Consider the following 19,854-nt stretch of genomic DNA (forward strand, 5'->3'; position numbering starts at 1 on the left):
ACACATTTGGTAATGGGGTAAGTGACCAAGCAGAATCCAGTCCTACAAGAGGACCTAAGGGAACAGGTATCTCACCTGGGACAGTGCTGGGGCTCCTTCACCAGCAGCTCTGAGCCATCCTGGCTCAGCCATCAACAACTTGCTTTTCCTCCTTGTGCAGTTTTCACCTCCAGAATGGAATGCATTCCCCATTCAAGTAAATTCTGCATTTTTACTTTATTATTTTCCTCTGTAAAATATTTCAGCAGCATCAGCTGGGCAGGGATTTTGAAGCTATTCCCTTAGACAGAATTGCCTGCTCCAACAGTGCAATTTTCCCCTAAATACAGTTTTTCCAACTGCATATGTAACTAAAAGAAAACTTTCCTTTCATTCCTTCCCTGTGGCTACAGTGTAATTGTGCTCTCAAGTAGCAGGGAGGCTCCACTGTCCAAAAGAGGAGCTTTAGGAATGTTTTTGACAGCAGTGATTGAGCAGGTGCTGCTCAGGAGCTGGCTCCTGCCTGGATCCCACTCCAGGTCCAACTCAAAACTAAGGAACGTTTCCTCTGAAGTGAAGAAAATGAAATTTAACAGTTCACACACTGCTGCCCTTCCCCTCGGGCAGCCCCAGCTGGCAGCAGGAGCACGACAGGAATCACCTGTCCAGGTGTCTGCAGGTCTGTCTGTTCACCATGCAGGAACAATAAGATGTCTCAGAAAAAGTCAATGCAGTCACACTTTAATGTGTCTTTACATCCTTTTACGATTCACAAAGTCAGAATATAAGTACTTACACACTTTTAATGGGGAAGTAATGTATCCCCCTAAAAGAAAAATAGATGTGATTAATCATTTGTCAGAGAAGTTGCCTGACAGCTGAAACCTCAAGCTTCTAGGCAAAAAAAGCTCAAATAGACAAATTATACTGAATTGTTCTTTAAAGACCAAGCAGCTGTTTTATTACAATATTAAATTTACATTTTAAAAAGAAATATTCTGATTTATTATTCAGTTATGATAATCTTATTGAAGTGACATGAAATTCATGACAATGGGCTTTTTTCTTCCTCAGTCACCGCAGGCAATCTCAGATCTGTGCAGGATCCCACACCCAGAGCAGCACCAGTCTGGGAAGACAAACCCCAGACACTCAATTTTAACTGGAATCTTAATTTCCCCAGAAGAAGTGGGGTGTTGGGCTCTGTAACTGGGCTGGGTGCCTTGGTTCAGCCCCAAGGAGACCACCCAAACTCGTTCCAGCAGAGAGAGGACATCAGTGTCCACCACCTTCACCCTGCAGCCCCGGAATGACCTTCAAACAACTGGGAGCAGGTTCAATTTACATTTTACTTCAAAAAAAAGGGGGAAGTACATACATGAGGGGAGAATGGGGTGAACAATAATTATCTGCAAGCAGGTTTCCACCATTCTGACCCACAGCTCCCAGCAGCCTGGGAGCAGCGGGCTCTCCAGGCTCAGCCCCTGGCTCTGACAGCACAGCCAGGACTGGCGTCGTGGAAACCCTTGGGCAGCCGAGGCCGATGGAAGCAGTGAGATCATACACAGGGTGAGTGTGTCGGACACAGCTTCTGGTTTAAATGATGGAATGCACCAGCAGGAGGGAGAGGAGTAGTTAACAGTTACTAACACTAGAATAATCAAATTTGTATGTTATACATATACAGCAACTAACTGCTTTACAAAAAAAGCAAAATAATACAATATATTGTCACATGTATTTACAGTGTAGTAAATATACTTTTCTGTCAAATTTTACACAAAACCTATTTACAGGTGAATATACTGCATAAAAAAAAAGGTGGGACCAACACTCTGAGTGACTGTCTGTGGTTTGTTGCATAACAATAGGACGTGCTTTGTGACTTCGGAAAAAATTAACCTCAGAATGAAACAGAAAAAGCCCTAAAACCTACAACCCGGGTCAGGTCAGAGCCAGCCCTGGCACGAGCCAGGGGCTCAGCCCTCAGACTCAGTGAAATGTTCCCTGTCCTGGGAAACCTCATGCACGGGAAAGCAGAAACGTCGGCATCATTACAGGTAGGTTATACACTATTCAAATACTACTGAGTTATCTTTAAGTCAGGGAAAATACAAACACAAACAGAATGTTAATTGTCTTTACAGTACTGAGCTGTGGTCAGTGTGGGGCAGGGAACGGGCTCTGAGCCAGGGGGGCACACACGCTCCCGGGAGGGCATTACATGGTCCACGTGTTCCAATGGGATTTTTCTGAATTTTCAGTTTTCATGTCAGAGCACAGGGATTCTGGGGCTGCAGCTCCAGCCCTGCAGCAGAGCCTGGAGCAGCAGAGCCTGGAGCAGCAGAGCCTGGAGCAGCAGAGCCTGGAGCAGCAGGCACTGCCAGTGGCCCGCGGGCTGCCTGGAGCGTGGGGCACTGGGGACCCTGGGATGGGGCTCCCTGTCAGGTCAGGGCTCACACCCACACTGTCACCAGCAACAACCTGCTGGGCACCAGAGAACAGAGCAGCAGGTGGGGGAAGGATGGAGCAGCCCGGGATGGGAGCAGAGCTCCCAGGGATGGGATGAGATGGGATGGAGAGTGCTCAAACAGGGAAAGAACAAAGGAAGGAGGATGTGAGAAAGAAAAAGAGGCAAATCCCAGCAGTGGCTGCTGGGGGGAGTGGGAGAGCAATGTAGTGACAGTAAGGCACTCAACAACTAATTACTGATGGGAGTTTAATCATTACACAAAGGCCACGGTTCCCTGGGAGCCAAGCACAAGCTTCCCAAGCACCAGTACTAGGAGACAACGTTCCTGTCTATCAGGGCACACCTGATCCCAAATCCAACCCTGGCCATCAGCAGTCCTTACACCTCAATTCACCCGTTACCTGACACAGGTGTCTGATACCTCTGCTCTGCCAGAGTCCAGGCCCTCTCACTGAACCTCTCACACAGGGAAAACTCCAACCCACTCTTTCCAGGAAAGACGAAATTCAGTTTTGTTCACTGACTTTAGGAAGAGACCATTTTTTCCAGCTGGGACTGAGAGCCTGGAGTAGTTCTCACAGGGAAGGTGACTTTGATCCCTGTCCCCTCTGCTGCCACATCTCTGTGCTGCAGAGAACACAGCAGTTCTGATGGAGGGACACTTCTGACATGGGCGATGCAGAACAGTGAAGGGCTTGTTGCTCTCTGCCCCAACAAAGCCAGTCGGGCAGTTCCTCTGGAGTTACTGTTCCTGTCTGCAGGAGACCTGCTCATATGAGAAACAACTGAAAACAGCACACCACCTTTACAAGAGGTTGTTTTCCTCCTACATACAAATCCTCAGGCTTCTACAATTCCTTGTCCTCAGCAAAACGGGAAGGGCTGGAACCAGCTCAACTGGGCACAACCCAGTGCAAACCCCAGTGACACCAGGGGTGGCTCCTCACAATTTGAGTTGTGAGATGACAATGGTTTCTAACCTGCGGACCCCAAACCCAAGGCTTGAGCCCCTGCTCTGTCCCTGAGCCCAGCTCAGCCTCGTGGCCCTGCTCAGACCCCACTCTGTGTCTCCAGTGACCACGTTCCTGCCCTGGCGCCTGCACCACCCGAGTGAGGGGATTTGGTTAATTGCACCAGTTCATCTTTCTAGCCTGTTTATTCCGTGACTGCTAATTCTAAGTTTTCCTCTTGTTTTGGCAAACTACTTGCATATGAAGTTTGTGTTCATAGTTTTTCCAGGACTGTAAACAAATTAAAGAAATTGTTATTTTATGAATCAATACAATAAAGGTATTTTTATTTACATAAATGTTACATTGTTACTGTGTGGATACATGGGAATTATGTGCTATAGCAATAAATTGGAACCCTTAATTGTACCATTCTCTAATAATTTAGCTGTGGAGTTTGATTTACTGAAAGCCACTAACGATTGCACTGGAGGACTGGCTTTTACCTAATGGATATACTTTTTTTTCCTTTAAAGCCACTGAAGGATTGTTAATTCCTCCCCCAGCAGAGGGATCTGAAACCGGGGAGCGGATCTGTTTCTGAGCAGGAGCTGAGCGAGCCCCGGGGACGCGGCCCCTGCCTGGACTCCAGCTCGCCCCGCCCGTGCCCGCGGGCCCTGGCACCCGCAGCGGGACCAGCCCCGGCACCGGCACCGGCACCGGCACCGGCTCCTCCCCGCCAGCCAGCGGCTCCTGACCGCCACCGCAGCCCCGGCAGGAACCGCAGCCCCAGGTTTGTGTGAGCCCCGCAGGAGCCCTTGAACCCAGCCCGGGAGGGGACTGCGCCTCCGCCAGGCCTCCCTGGGATCGGACACAGTGTCAGTTAATTGAAACTCATGTACCTTGAGCACACGTGGCTGTTGGTGTCCCTGCTCGGGCAGCACAGGGGCAGCTTTGCCACACACTATCCCCCAGAGCCGGCTATGAATCCATCCCATTTTCCCACCATTCCCAACTGGATATTCTGCCAGGACCTCTTGAAGGTGCACATTGTTGGGAAGAGCAGAACTAAAGCAGGTGCTACAATGACAGCTCGAGGCTCAGTTCCCAGGGATTTTCCCCTGTACAACTTCCTCAGGGAAGATAAAGTACAGCCAAAAAAAAAAAAAAAAGCTTTGGGAAAAAAGCCAGTTTGTCCAGTCTGGTCCATGTACAGTCCAAGTGTGTGAAGCTTGGTCTGGGGAATGAGGGACTCCTGCAGCCTCCTTTTCCTCTCCCCTTTATTGCTAATTACCTGAAATTTAACCTAATCCACCACTTCTGCTAAGCTCCTTGTACTGCAGCTATCATGAACTTCTCAGTGTGGTAAAAAAAAAGTACACAGCTAAAATCTTATAGTTTGGATTAAAACCAGGGTTAGAGAAACTTCCCTGGCTCAGGAAGCCACTATTACCTTGAGGCGTGCAAACGGGGTTAAGGATCAACACTTCCCTTAGCAGGAACACCTGAGGCCAGAGCAGACATGGCAGGGCTGGGGAATGGCTTTGGATTCGAACGGGACGCGGCTCTGCAGCGCTACCGAACTCCAGCCTCGCCCGGGCACAGGCGTGGCTCTGAACACGGCTGGGGCCCAGCAGGGGGGTGAAGGAAGGCGTTAACTCAGGCAGTGGGTCAGGAGTTGATCATCTGGCAACGCGGCTGGATGGGAACTGTACAGGTCAAGTGCAGCATCACATCACACCCGGTGGAGGGCCCTTCGCGAGGGGCCGCGCGTGTCAGTCAGGTCCGAAAATAAAAAATAAAATTAAAAAGCGACAATCACACGATCTTTTTGATGCTGTGACGCTTGAAGCTGCCGGCGCTTCGCTGCTTCTGCACTTGGCTGGCGGAGCCGTGGCGCATCCTCCCGCTGTTGGCGTGGCCGGCGGTGGGCGAGAGCTCCACGTTCTCCTTGTCGATCCCTGCGGAGACACGAGCGCCGCGCTGAGCCCGCCGCCGCAGCCCCGAGCCGCACGGGGACCCGGCCCCGCCGAGCTCCGCCCGCCTCGCCACCCCCGGGCGAGTGTAAAAAGAACCGAATACGATTGGGGGAGGGAAGGGCTGCAGAGCCGCTCGCTCCGGCCCTCCAGCCTGTGGGGCCGGCAGGGGGCAAAGGGAGAGTAAAACCAGGAAAACTTGGCTGTCCCGCTGGAAACAAGTCTGCTGAAGTGAAGGAAGGAGGAAAACACAAAACAAAGCACCAATCTGACTCTTAATGAGTAAAGAAACAGTTTCCAAAGGAGGGTTTTGAAAGGACACAGGCACAGAGAAACTGAGGCTGGGACTCTTCATGAAAACTGTGCTGAGTTCAGCCTCACCAGTGGCAGGAAGAGGCTTGTGGGGCTCAGGATGAGAATGGCACCAGCCAGGTTTGTGCCCACAAACTCAGACCCTTCTGAGAAGCTTTGCATGTCCTCTGCAGGACCTTGTCCTTCAGAGCAAAACTCTGTTATGCTTTGCTAAAAGTCTCCCCTCAAACAAACCTCAAAACTGAAGTGCTTTAGTGAAGACCTCCATGCTGACACAACAGCACCACCCAATGCCAGCGCTAGAGCCCTCAGCAGTGGCTTTGGGCACTGTCACTGCACACCCAGCAGCCCAGAGCTGGGCCCAGTGCAGTCCTGCTCCTGAGCAATTGCTGCTCTTGATGCTGACTCTGCTGTGAGTTCACCCCTGCAGCAGCCCCTCCATGAAGCTGCCACACTGAGTCTGTCTGGTGAGTGCTCACCAAAACCTCACACCCATGGGACAGGTGCAGCACCAGCAATGGAGAGCAGGATGGGTGGTTTTATGCAAGAGGATACAACTACAATCAACAGCCAAAATTAGGATGTCTGACAGCAAATAGAAAGGTGAGAAAAAAGTTCTGTTATTGTAAGTGACATATCCACAATTATGTGCAAGAAATTAATTGGTGTTGGCATTAGTGAGAACAAAGAACACCTTCCACACTCAGCACAGGGACAATGTGAGGGCTCCAGCCAGAGGCTGCACCTTCCTCTCCTTGTGTGGGTGGCAGCACAAAACTCCCAAACTATGCTGAGGACAGGGACAATCCATGGGCATGAGCAAAAAACCCTCTTCTGCAGCTTTCTCTTAGTTCTCCACACAAAGCAGAAATGCAGAAGCACGCAGCTCCTGATTTCCTGCCCCACTGGCTGCTGCAGTTCAGTCCAAACTCGGGTCTGTCTGCCCGTGTGTCCCTGCAGGCAGAGCTGAGTCCTGGCCAGTCTAAGGAGCTCACACCAAACAGTTCATTTCAGCTTCACACGTGCAGCAGGGTGATTTCCATATTAAGCATCCCTCTTGTTACCAGATTTACTCTCAAGGCTGTGGGTGACTTTGTCTGCTCTACCACTGGGTATTATTGGCATCCCCCAAGAAATGCACCAGCTTAGCACTTGCTGAAGCCATTCCCGTGTCAGAAACTGCTCCTCATGCCACAGCCCGGCCCTGACGCAGCTCAAGCAGCATTTCGTGCAAATATGATGAAAGAAGAGAGTACCTGGATGAGGCAGCTGCATGAAAACTGCAGACTTAGAGCAAGGCAGAGAAGCTTCACAGACACAGAATGAAAGAAATAAACGTAAGTGAATAATGTCCATGAGACTGGGAAGTGGAGGGAGAGGAACAGAGATGGTGACAGACAAAACATTTATAAACAATGATCCTGCATAGTTGTTTCCAGATGCAAGAAATGAATTTTTCATGTATCTGCAACTTAGTATTTGTAGCCTTATTAAAAAAACTCACTTGGCTGAAAATGTTTCTTTTAACTGAGTGCTGCTGAACACGTGGCCTTCGCACTGGTGTTTTAAATTTAATTTCCAAGCAAACAGTGCTCAGAGAGCCAGCAGTGTGTTGTTTCAGACTCACTCTTAACCTGAACGAGTTCCCTAGTTCCCAACTCTGTTTGTGGAGACTCTTAACCAGCCTTTGACAAAAGCCATCTGTTTGCACAGCACTTGGAAGGAATGTTTGACGAGTTGGATTCATTCCTTCCTCTCAGCTTGTAAAGGAAGAGGGAATGGAAAGTGGGGCAGAAGGAAGGAGGACATTTACAGAGCAAAATGCTTCTTTCCCTTGCAGAGAGCCCAATCCTGCACCATCACCTCATCCTTGGAAAGGAACTGCTGGGGCTGCCACCGATGCTGTGTTCCAAATGGAAAGATGCTGCCCAGAATGTCCTTCCACACTGACTGCAAGGTATGTTCCCAAAGAAACCCCTGTTCCCAAAGAATTCCAACAGCCTTGCCTTACTCCTGCTGCCCCTCTGAACCCTGAACAAACTATCCCAGTGCCTGTGAGCCAGGGATCCCCTGCAGGGCACATGGTCCAATATAGGTGCTGCTGTTCTGCTGCCCTTAATTCTCTTCCCTTCACATGGAGTGACCTGGGAGACAATTTTTGTGCTGGATAAAATCCAGGATCTGAATCACAGGGTAACAGCTCAGGAACAATTTAATATTAGTTTGACTCCACAATGCACCAATGTTTGACACATAAACACATCCAAAGAGCCAACAAGCTCCTAAAGCAGGAAATTCCCCATTTCCCCCACCCAGATGGAGCCAGAACAGGCACTGACCTGGGGAGTGCTGGGAAGTGGCAAGTGAGGTCATGGAGTTGGAGAGGTTGAGGTTTGCAGTGATGCTGAGCTGGCTCTGCACTGCTGGAGGGTATGGAGAGGTGGGGGTCAGGAGAGATTCTTCACTGGCTTCCTCATCAATTCCAGGCAAATATGTGTCAATCAAGGCATCCAGGAACTTCACTATTAGCTCAGCATAGTCTGGGATTTGGGTTTGCTGTGGGAGATGGGGGGAAAAAAGATTGTTCTTTGTCAGTTTGAGCTTTGCTCCAGAGCTCACTCTCAAGTCCCTCTGTTTTGCCTGCAAATTTTCAAGAGCATTTGATGTATCTGTAAAAACTCATTTGTGGCCTTGTCCAGACCAATCTAAATGTACACACTGCAGACCAGGTGTCAGTGTGATCTCAGTGTGTGGGAGCCCAGGGCAGGAAAAGGGGCTGCAGAGCCCCTGCCGCAGCCCCACACCTGGGCCGCCTCCCTTGGGATGGCAGGACACATGGGCAGTGCCCCACTGGCTCTGCTCCAACACAAAATTTAGCCTCTTGGAATCATCACTCTTACCAAATTAACCCCAACCCTGTCAGATACATGTAATGAACTGACCCTGGGAGCAGGGAAAGCTGCACTCACACACCCTGGCTGCTTTTACCCCACTTTGGTAACTTATCTATCACAGCACCTGCTGCAGGCCCAGGGCTGGTTTTAGCCCTGGAGGTGCCCCTGATGCTCTCTGCTCATTCATATGAGAAGGATGCTCTTTAGGAGCATCTTGGCTGCAGCACCAACGTGCCCAGAAAGGCCAAACAGCCCAGACCCCACAGAGCTCTTACCTTGGAGAAGGGGCCAGCAAACCTCCACAGCCCATTAAATCCAAAACCTGCAACAACAAATGGAACACCACCATGAAAGCCCAGCTCTCCCCTGACAGAGGACAGAGAGTGCTCCCAGTACAACACTTTTTTTTAAAAAAAGGAAAAATATTTACTCTGTAGATAGGATGTTTGGTATTGGGGTGGAGACTCCTCATGGTAGACAACACTCTGCACAATCCCATGAATTGGATTCAACAAGTTTGGGTCCTGGCACAGCGATAAAAGGGTATTGATCTTGGAATCCAATAAATTATGCCTGAAGAAAGGAAAAGTGGCTTAGTTTTTGTTTGTTAAATAAAATAAACCTGCAGTTCAGTTCCCAACTGACTTTAGCCACCAGCAGTTCAGGTGGGATTTTTGCCCCAGCAGTGATTTCAGAACACAATTCCCAACTCTGTTCCATGAGGACTCTAATGATGTGCCCAGGTCAGTTTGTGAACACCTGCTCACCCTAACTTCTGACAGCTGGGCTTCCTCTACACATATTCACTCCAGCCAAACTATAGCAGGTGTCTAAAGAAACACCCAAAGAGCACCTGCACTAGGCTTTAAATCAGATTTGAAACACCTGGGGCACAAATCAAAATCAACCAGCACGGACAGACTGCAGCCTGTAACTTCCACACAAGCCAGTGCCTTGTACATGTGTGTCCTGGACCAGAGACCTCTAAAGAAGAGCCAGGTACAGAGCTATTGTAACCAGAACTGCAGGTACTCACACAACAGGAAAGACCTTTGGGAAGACAACGCTGGCCTCTGCTAAGTACTCGTAGAGGATGCGCTGGTCGAACTCGTCCGTGGTGTATTTCACCAGCGTGGCCTGCCAGGGAAGGAGCTGTTAGTGCACCTGTGTGCTTACAGCCTTTGCTTAAAGGGTTTCACATTTCTGACTGCCAGAAAGCAGTGCTAGAAAAGATTGATTTATGTCTCTGTTGAGAAACAACAGAACCAGTTGGCAACAATTTGTCTTTTGCCAATAAATGTATCTCATCAGTTTTTTACACAACTGAGCGTAGCTGGAGTGGGAACTGCAGTGGAACAGCTGAAGAAAAAGCTATCAGACTGCACCTCTTACTGCTTTTAAACTGAATCATCCTGGGATTCCCATAGTGCTCATTTCTTTTAAACTATAATGTATTAATAACCTTTTGTTATACAAAACAGTTTGTCATAAACTCAGCCAGGAAAAACTCCAAGGAACATGTTTGTTTTGCTGGGAGTTAAAAGGACATCAGAAAATAGCAGACAACACACAGAAGAAAGCTTACAAGAACTGTAAGCAGCAGAGCTTGAATTTTTGGATCAGTCAGAACTTCTTCATCCAGGAGGACGTTTGACTCGGAAACGGAAACTTTCCGGAGGTGTGGGTGCTGCTGTGGTGATATTCTCTGGGTTTCTGCCAGACAAAAAAGAGCGACTCATCCAGAGCAAAATAACCCAAAGCAAGACAGAATCAGGTTCTGCACACCAGAGTCAGTCGTGTGCAAAGCTCGGAGCTCACCGGCCTCGTCACAAAGGTCAAAGCAACGACTGCGCTGGAGTGCAGCAGCACTGCACCGCTACATGGGATGTGTTATCAGATGGCAAACAAGAACCCCAATTTCCTCTTCAGTGAAATACAGGCCCAGGGGTGTAAGTACCAAATTTAGGGTCAGGCAGATACAAGAGAAGAACCCTGGTCTTGCATTGCAATTGGGGGTGAGGGCACAGGAAGCAGATGGGGGAGAAGATGAAGAGAGGCATTCCAGGCATCAGCTCACGTTCCATCTCCTGCAGGAATTTGCACCTGGGGCTTATTAACTTATAGAAGGCCAAATGCTATTCATTTCTTTGCACTCTTATATGCAGTCCTTTAGAGCTGCCCCTGATTCTGCACCTGTAAACTGAGCAGCTCCAGTGCAGCTGCCAGAGATATGAAGGCTGCACCCTGCAGAAGCCATTGCTAAGAAAGGTGCTTCTCCCTTACCTTGGAGTAACCTTGGTAAGTAAACACTGAATTTAGAAATAGTCCTTTGTATAGATATACAAAGCGTTTACAATTAGTATTGTTCTTAAAATGTTAGTCCTGTGTCTCACCCATTTCATAATCATTTTCGGCTACTCTCCTCATTTTGGGAGGCGTTGTGATTCCAGATTCCATGTCTTGCCTTTTAGGAGCCTTTGTGTCCGATATCAAATGGTCAAAACTTTTCCTTGTACCTAAAAACAATTTATCAAGCAATTAAAAACATTAAACCTAAATCCATATTCTAACTTTTTCTGATTTTCTGGCCAAGCTACTCCCCTAGCTACCATGTGTTGACAGGAATCTGTGGACCTTTTCACCATTTTCAGGGATGGGACAGAAAATACGATCACACCATGCCGCTCTCCATCACAGCTTCCAGAGTGCTTCACAATACACAGGAGGGAGCATGCAATTAGTCAGGGGGGCATGCCATGGACTCCTGGCCCCCACACGGAATACACATGCCAGGACTTGGTTACTGAAAAGGAAGCAGGAAAGGGCTGGAATGAAGGAAATGCCCCTGTTCTTCCACCTGTGTAATGCCAAAGGGCTTCCACAAGTTCTGCAAAGCAACTCAGCTTGTTCCTCTGATATAGGAGTTTGTTGTAAACATGATGCACCGAGAAGCCATGAGTACAAATCAGATTGTTTACACACATCTACCATGTTCTGGGACCATCTCCTCCAGCCCCAGCCAGAGCACTCGATGGAGCAGCTAAAAATCCACCTCCTGGTTTGCTGGAAAGGGCTGGGAGCACAAAACTGGCACTAGGCACCTTCAGGATCTGGAATATCTTGTTTTCTCCACTTCAACATCTTTCTGCACATCTTGAGCATCGCTCTTGCTCCCCCCCATCATGGCCCAAAGAACTGAGTCCTCTTTAACTGTCCAGTGCCCTGAAATTTGCATTTTGCAGAAACTGCATTTATTCCTCTCAATCAGGAATAAGCCCTTAAAGCCAGAACTAATACAAGAACATTTTTCCTCCAGTAACACTTCCCAGGGTATTCTGTAGACAGATCAATAAATGAGTTATGTTAATAACCTAGAAGCTTTTTAGTGTTGGCTTGTGAAGGCTGCCCCATGTCCAAGCTCATGGATTTCCGGGTGCGAGGGCTGATCTGTCCCACTGTTGGGTAACTGGCAGCCAGGTGTCTGTCTGACCCCTTGGGGGATGACCAGGGCTGGTGTTCCTTTAGTGTCCTGAAAGTGCAGAGAAATTCAATTAAGAAAATCTTAAAACTCTGCTATTTAGGCAGAGGTTGTTCAAGCAGCCAAACTATCCTTTCTTAAACCCATCTTTGCTACCCAGTTAATTTCCCCAAAACACATAATAACAAATAGCAATTACTTTGCTTGCAAAGATGTCTGAGCTACTGAAAACAAACAATCTGATGTGAATGTGATGCTGAAGGCATAAAAAATAAAGCCATGAAAAGAACACAAGCAAATCAGCCTATGGGGTAAGATGAAATATATTTTGTCATTAGCCACTCCAATCTCAGTGCTAAAAAGAGAGATCATGAGTGAAGTGCTCCCTGTTGAGGACACAGGCTCTCCTTGGCACTTCCAGTTGATTTCCTGGCTGATCTCTCTGGCTGCACACAGGCTGTAACAAGGTGTCAGGGTTTCCCAGTGGCACAGACAGCTCCATGCCCTGGAGCTCTTAAAAGGACAAACAAAATGTTCCTCTAAAATATAAATGAGATTAAATCAGGTCTTGTAGAAAGATTTTAGCAAAAGGTTTAACAGCCTCCAGAGCAGTTAAGCTCTGGAAATTAAATCTGTACAGATTGCACATCCAAATTTCTGTGACTCCTGACCCCAGTGTAAGGAGAAATTGCTGAGGAGCCACCACAGCCCACGGACTCAGCGCTATCAGTGGGGCTCAGCTCACTCACTAAAGGAACCGGGCTTTGCAATGTGGGCAGCTGATCTAAAAGTGAGACAACCAACCTATAGCTAGTGTCACTGTGATGGATGGGGTATGTATCCATGGGAACATTCTCCATTGAAACGTCTGTCAGCAAGAGAGACTTCCTGTGCTTGAGGCTGCAGCGGCTCCGCACCTCCTCCGACACCGTCAGCAGGGCTGCGAACACACAGCAAGGCAGGGCAAGGCAAGGGGAGCTTTCAGAGCAGAACACACTGAACAGTGAAACAATATTCCAGCCTCTGCATTGCTTACAGGCATCAAGGTACATTTGCACCAGCACCACTGAGCTGAAGTTACACCTTAGGGAGTGTACAGATTAAAAGCAGATCATTTAAAAAGAATTCTGTTTCCCATCCAGTTACAATGACACGATTTACAAATTTGCCCTCACATGGTCACTATTTCTATGTCCAGACCACTGGAAACTTGAAGGCTGTCAGGCATACACTGGATTATTTACACCAAGAACCCTCCAGCCTCCCTGAAGAAGTCCCAAAACTCCAGAGGACGTGCTGTGCTGGCAAAGCCCTCAGACCCAAAAAGCCTTCCCAATGTGCCCACCTTGACCACACTCCTGTCCACCAGTTACAAGTTTTCCTTGTGCTGGTACAATTTTAACAAGCTGAACCTGAAGGAATTCCACAATAATCCAGTCCTTTTCAGGCAGCTCAGACTGGAAAGGAGGTTTGGTTCATTACCTGCCAGGTAAGCCACGCTCTGGGTGTTCACCTCGAACTTGTCACAGTTCCTGTGTTTGTTAACCAGAGCAAGGAGTGTGTGCAAAATCCTCACTGTTCTTGCTACAGTGGTAGGGGAAGGATGCCTGTACCCTAAGAAACAAAAGATTGTATTTAACTTCTGAATCCATATTTATGAAGCACTAATATTTTGAAAGCATTTATAAATATTTTCCAGCATGTTCTCAGACATTCCATCTCAAGGGTAAGAGAGCACAGTGCTACTAGAAATGGCACATTTAAGACTAATTCTTTCTACCCCTCCCCTCAAAACTGCATAATTTCAAATGTCTGTGCATACATTATATCTGTTATCTCACAAATCAGTCTTCTAAAAAACCCAGTGAGCCTGAGCACAGGCAAACAGGGAGAGACATTCTTGGAGGAAGAAGTAAAAGACTGCAGCAAATGAAGCTCTGCACCCTATGACAGTTCAGAACTTTCAGCAGCAGCACTAAAGACCTTCACAGGAGATGTATAAACTAAAACTGGTGAAGTCCTTTAATCCAAGAGTGTTTAATTCTGTACCTACTCTGCAACCCAAGTTACTCAAAATCCATCACCCAACGTGGGCCCTTTACCTCTTGACTTGTTTTTATTCCTGAAGCAAGAGCCATCTCAAACAAAGAGCAGTATGCACTCTTACCTTTCAGGAGATGTCCCACTAGTGCAAAGTTAAAGTTGGAGTTGAAATTTAGCCCAACAAAATGATCCATCTGCTTGCAGTGCCATTCGAGTGGTCTCCTGATCTCCATGAACACTTCTTCTGGGCTCTGACCCACAAAAACAAAATACAAGAGCACCTCAGCTGAAGTCACTCAGGACATGTCAAGTTTGTTGGGTTTTTTGTTTAAGTGACAGAACAGTTCTTTCAGAGGCTACAGGAAAATATCAAACACTTTCTCACAGATCACATCTGGACATTTCTGTTCCAGTTTCCAACAGAGTAATGACAACTTCTCTCCACATCTTTATCTGTGGATATCACCCTAGTGAAACAATTTCTAATGCAAATTCAGGTTTAGTTGCTTAGCAAGTGTTGACAAGGACAAGGCTGGGGTTTTCCCCTTTTCTCTCAGCTCTGACTGCTGCCAGGAGCGCAGGCTGTGGGCTCACCTTGTCGTTGAACACGCGCAGGCTGTCCAGGGTGTGCAGGTTCTGCTCCAGCAGGGCTGTCCCTGCCGAGTACAGGTTCACCTCATCCAGCTGCAGCACAGCCATGGCCACCCAGAACAGAGCCTTGTGCATAGGGGAGTCCTGCAGGGAGAGAAAGAGCCACCACTGCCCCTGAGAGTCAGGTCCTGCAGGTCAAGGAACAACCAGGATGGAGGGGAGGGTTTGGCCCCCTTGGAGCAGGTTTTGTCCTCAGCCACATCCATTCCAAGGGAACAGATGCTCACATGGACCTGTGAATGCACTTCACAGGTGAAGAGTAGAAAGAAAATGAATTTCAAGCCTTGTTTGCACCTCCCAAGCCATTCCTGCTCACCTCCATCCCTTCCTTGATGGATGGAGGTCAGACCAACACTGCCCTGTACCAGCCTGACCAGAAATGGCTCTGTGGTTCTCCATCTGAACATGGGCTGCAGCTCTGCCAGCACTGGCCGAGCACTTCCTCATCAACATCAGACCCACACACAGGAGGAGCTGGCACTGAGCACACCCTGGGTCCCTTGAGCAGAGCCGTTTTCTCGCTTTGCAGAGCAAGTTTTACTCAGCACCAGGAGTGTCCCTGCTGTGCCCCTGGTGTGCTCTGAGGCAGGAGCCTGGCAGTGACCCTGGCTGGCTGAAGGAGCCATTCCCCTGGCATGCAGGGCAGCAGCACACACAGCTGAAGCTGCACTGGAGCCTTGTGGGAGGAACGGGCACAGCCTGGGCACAGCCTTTGCCCAACTGCCAGGGCCCCGCTCTGGGAAGCAGAACAGAACATTCCCAGCATTTCTCAAGCCTTTGCACTGGTCCCACAATCTGCCACACTTCCCATATGTGCTCCTTCCATGCATGAATCACAGTGAAGTGTGAACTTCAGAAACCCCAACATTTAACGTGTATTTCTGAGATCATACCCATAATCACAATTTACAAAATACATTCTCTGTTTATTCAAAAAGGCAGTGATTTACCTTGTTAAGAAGAGGCTGCAGCTTGGTGAGGGCTATAACTGTGGCTTCTATTAGAACTTGGCTATTATAATTATCAGGGCCTTTTAAGCAGCTCTCAAGTCCCTGTTTGAAAGAAGAGAGTAATTAAAAATACAACCATAATTACATTTTGCTTTGTAAAAAGAAGATCAAAGATCTGCACAATAACTGTTTTTCTCAATTACTTACAAAGCCTGAGTTCATTTTAAACCAACTCTCAAGAACTTTTCCAAATGGAGATTTAGGCAGCAGAGATAAATGTATGACTGCACAATGTACCCTCACAGTCAGGCTGCAGGAGGTCTTAAGAGCTGTAGAAAAGCTCTTTTATAATTTAGACACTATTCAATTAAAGTTTGTGTGTGCAAAACTCTAATGAAATGCTTAAAGGACACATATTTAGTACATTGTTCACCTGCTGTGAACAATCACAACCTGCTTTAGAATGATGGAACATCAGTGTCAGGCCAGGCACCTGCTTTAAAGTTTTCTGATATAAATCAGCTCTTTACTATATTTACCTACCACACATGAGGCCATTCACTTCCTTTAAGAAAAAGGAAGCTATGCATCATGTGCATGCTGGTAAATGCCTTGACAGAAAATTTCTCCTTTATTCAAATACAGACTGCTGGATATACCTGTGTCAGGAGTTTTAAACTCAATACTGAGACCTACTGATACTCTAGAAATCACAGCAGTGATGGAACTCATTCAATTTAAATTCAGAAGCCACCAAATCCATTTAAATTCAGAAGCCTGGCCTACAGAAAGTGTATTTCCAATCAGTTCTATACAAGAATATGCTAGAAAAAGACATTTATCCTAAAATTATGCCAAGTTATATATTTGATGGGAAAATAAAGCTAAAAATAGCTACTTTATGAGTCACAAAGGAAAAGAGACAGACCCATATACCTTGCTGAGAATTCGGATTATTTGTTTTATTTGTCCATGGGACACTCGTTTACTTATACAGCCAAAGACAACCAGTGCTCTTGGCTGCAGGGAGGGGTTGTACTGGAATGCAAACCTGTGAAGAAACAGAGCACACTGCATTAAACAACATATATACAACTAAATATATAAAACAAAAAGATGAGAACTCTGGGTGTACTGCACAGGCAGGGAGGGCTCAGGGTTGGAAGTCTATGACTTACTTTTGAGCTAGTTCAGTCCACTGGTCCAGCCACTTGCACGTTGGAATATCCCTCATACAAGCCTAAAGGGAATAAGATTATTTGAATACATGTAACGTGGAGAAAATGTATTTGTACAACTGGGAACATGCAGAAGTTTGGCTCTCAGAAATCAGCTGCTAACTGTCAGCAGGGAGGAGGGCACATCCCCTGCCCCTGCTGCCTGTCCCTCAGGGCTCACCCCCTGTCCCCACATCCCCACACACCTCTAAGATCTCCAGCAGGCCCTGTCCCTCAGGGCTCACCCCTGTCCCTCAGGGCTCACCCCCTGTCCCTCAGGGCTCACCCCTGTCCCTCAGGGCTCACCCCCGTCCCTCAGGGCTCACCCCTGTCCCTCAGGGCTCACCCCCGGCCCTCAGGGCTCACCCCCGTCCCTCAGGGCTCACCCCCTGGCCCCACACACCTCCATGATCTCCAGCAGGGCCTCGGTGACCGTCTCCAGCGAGGTGAGGGCGAAGGTCTCGCGCTCGTAGGAGCCGGGCGAGAAGGAGCGGTCGCGGTAGCTGGAGCGGAACGCGATCACCGCCGCCGACTTCACTTTGCTGATCCCAAACAGCAAATAAAACTTGGGCAGGGAGAACTCAGTCAAGCTCAGCCTTAAAACTTGCTTGGTCTCCTCTGTTGAATAAGGTTGAACATATTAGGTTGACTCCAGGGACATTCAAATGCACATTTCCCCCCCAGGGACACAGCCGAGGTCCCTGTGCCCCTCCAGCACCGCTCCCTTTGCCGCTGGCCCGAGTCAGGCACAGCAGCTCTGCTCTCCTGCCCTGACTGCTGAGACCAGGCACGAGGACTGGATTCTAGAGACTCTACAGAGGAACTTGTGTAAAGATGTGGCTCCGTGTGGTCTCCTCACAGCGATTCAGAAAATGGAAACCCAGAATGTTCCTGCTCTGAAAGAACTGGAAGTTCAAACTGCAGCAGACTCTGCTTTTGGCTCTGCACTCACATGAAGAAAGACACTTAAAGCAGAAGAAAATGATGGCCCTGCTCTGGCACTGACTATCTTTACAGTTCTGACCTTTCAGTTGATTTCAGTGTACTTCAAACCCACTGTGTGAGCAGGAGGCTCAGCACCCTGTGCATCAGAGCACAGACACACAGACACCTCTGTGTGTGTGTGCAGCACACCCACTCTCCCTGCTGATACGTACAGACATAAAATGAGAGACTTAAAAAAAGACAAGATCATATGAACTTTGAATTTTTCTTCTGCACAAAATTCAGCCTGGTTTCACATTGTGCTTCTGGGCTAAGAACTGCCAAACTGCCAATATCAATTATTTTAGGACTGCTAAAATACAGCAGTAGATAAAATACCTGTTTTAATACTGTAAGTTACAATTCCCTTATGTAATTGGTATTTTTGTTACCATGTTATGCAACCCTTCACAAGATGTACGTGAGCCAGTTTTAGCACAGATGTATTTTCTCCTTTGCCTTGCCAGAAAATCACTGGTACTTTCTTCTCTTTTTCTAAAACCCATTATACAAACAATTTACATTATGCACCAGCTCTAAGTAAGATATTTTTTAATTCCATACTTATTTCTTGTTGATCATATCCTCATTCTGATTTGTATTCATGCTGAACTACAACCCACTTTTTTCAAACTCTCAGAATAGTTTGCAGAGAAAGACGACTCAAATATTTGTTAAACAAATTAAGGAGCAATCAGCTTCATTGAAAATCCAAAAAAGCTCACCACTGAAGTGAAGCTGTGAACAAGTGCAAAGAGAGTGAATGATGTTGATGACGAGCCCATGAGTGGAAGCTCTGAGGGAGAGGGGCCCCGTGGCCACCAGCAGAGTCACCACGTGGAAGAGGTAGGGCAGATGTGCAGCCACGTCCAGGGAGTTGTTGAAGGAGAGCATGAGCATGTACCGAGCCAGAATGGCAATGTCATCCCACATCAGGTGCTGCTCCAGCGTGGGTGTGGGGGACAGACAGGTCTTGTCAATGATTTTACACATCCTCCCAATCACCTGAAAAGAGAGCAACCATTTTGTTCTACTCAAACAGGGAGCACAGCTTAGAATTTCAATAAAAACGATCAACACTCCACTGCTTGGAATCTATTTTATCATGGCTTTTGCATTGTTGCCTGTCCTGAGTTACCAGAAAGCATCTCAGTGTCACATTAGTAAATAAGTTGAAGTTCTCTAAAAGGAAAAGAAGGCAAAGAGGGAACTCACTTTGCTTGACACCAGTTTGACATTGCCAGAAGCCAATGCTACAGCTGTGTCTGCCATCACCTCAGCTTTGATGGAGCCCAAGCCCCCCGTGGCACTGGTTTTGATGAAACTGTCCAGCACTACATCCAGGAGATCTGTTATCTGACAGAGAAAAAGAGTCAGATTAACTTTACTTTTGCACCGTGAACCACCCTTTAAACAGCAGTCATTCATTTCTTTAGCTGAAGATGCAAAACTGTCACAAACTGAACCATCCATTTCAGGGACTCGTTACCCTTTTGGCAAAAAGCCCCATGTAAATTTTAGAAGCACAAAGCTGAATTCCATTAGGTTTTACTACCAGTGATTCAGAACTAGAAACTATAATTTAGCGCTATTTTTATTTCATTTTCCACTTTAAAGTATAACTCTTTATAAAATGCTGACCCAGGAAGAAGAAACCTGATCTGGAGTGTTTGTTTACAGAGGATGCAGAAGGGGTACCTGTCCCAGGCTGCCCCATATCTTGGCCTGAATGGAAGGGTACATCTGCTTCTCGTTGATGGTCATGGTGATGAGCTTGTCCAGGATGGCGGTGACGCGCTGGCGCTTGGCGTCGTCGTTGTGCTTGCAGAAGCGCACCAGGTTGGACAGCCAGGGGGTCATGTACTCCAGGCACAGGTGCTTCAGCTCAATGCCTGCAACAACACTGCTCATCACACACGGCCAGCACTGCCCCCCTTCATGAATAAC

General features: G+C 47.6%; 1 protein-coding gene across 3 annotated transcripts in view; it reads right to left on the reverse strand.

Annotated features, from left to right (window-relative positions):
* Window positions 1-704: 704 nt before the first annotated feature.
* Window positions 705-19,854, reverse strand: part of NF1 (neurofibromin 1) — a 73,946-nt gene continuing 54,796 nt past the window's right edge. For 2 of the 3 annotated variants that reach the window (XM_036395153.2, XM_036395154.2), the window contains 19 exons: window positions 19,606-19,799; window positions 19,123-19,263; window positions 18,633-18,912; window positions 17,327-17,541; window positions 16,885-16,946; window positions 16,643-16,757; window positions 15,707-15,808; window positions 14,700-14,840; window positions 14,230-14,356; window positions 13,545-13,676; window positions 12,867-13,002; window positions 11,956-12,113; window positions 10,978-11,100; window positions 10,170-10,297; window positions 9,621-9,721; window positions 9,015-9,157; window positions 8,860-8,906; window positions 8,030-8,246; window positions 705-5,363 (listed from right to left, as the gene is read on the reverse strand). In XM_036395153.2, coding sequence (XP_036251046.1) covers window positions 5,221-5,363; window positions 8,030-8,246; window positions 8,860-8,906; window positions 9,015-9,157; window positions 9,621-9,721; window positions 10,170-10,297; window positions 10,978-11,100; window positions 11,956-12,113; window positions 12,867-13,002; window positions 13,545-13,676; window positions 14,230-14,356; window positions 14,700-14,840; window positions 15,707-15,808; window positions 16,643-16,757; window positions 16,885-16,946; window positions 17,327-17,541; window positions 18,633-18,912; window positions 19,123-19,263; window positions 19,606-19,799 — 2,705 coding nt within the window. In that variant the 3' untranslated portion in view covers window positions 705-5,220. The remainder of the gene's footprint in view (window positions 5,364-8,029; window positions 8,247-8,859; window positions 8,907-9,014; window positions 9,158-9,620; window positions 9,722-10,169; window positions 10,298-10,977; window positions 11,101-11,955; window positions 12,114-12,866; window positions 13,003-13,544; window positions 13,677-14,229; window positions 14,357-14,699; window positions 14,841-15,706; window positions 15,809-16,642; window positions 16,758-16,884; window positions 16,947-17,326; window positions 17,542-18,632; window positions 18,913-19,122; window positions 19,264-19,605; window positions 19,800-19,854) is intronic. The other variant, XM_054517029.1, reaches the window with a different exon arrangement.

The sequence above is a fragment of the Molothrus ater genome, chromosome 21 (assembly GCF_012460135.2).
Source record: "Molothrus ater isolate BHLD 08-10-18 breed brown headed cowbird chromosome 21, BPBGC_Mater_1.1, whole genome shotgun sequence".
Taxonomy (NCBI): Eukaryota; Metazoa; Chordata; class Aves; order Passeriformes; family Icteridae; genus Molothrus; species Molothrus ater.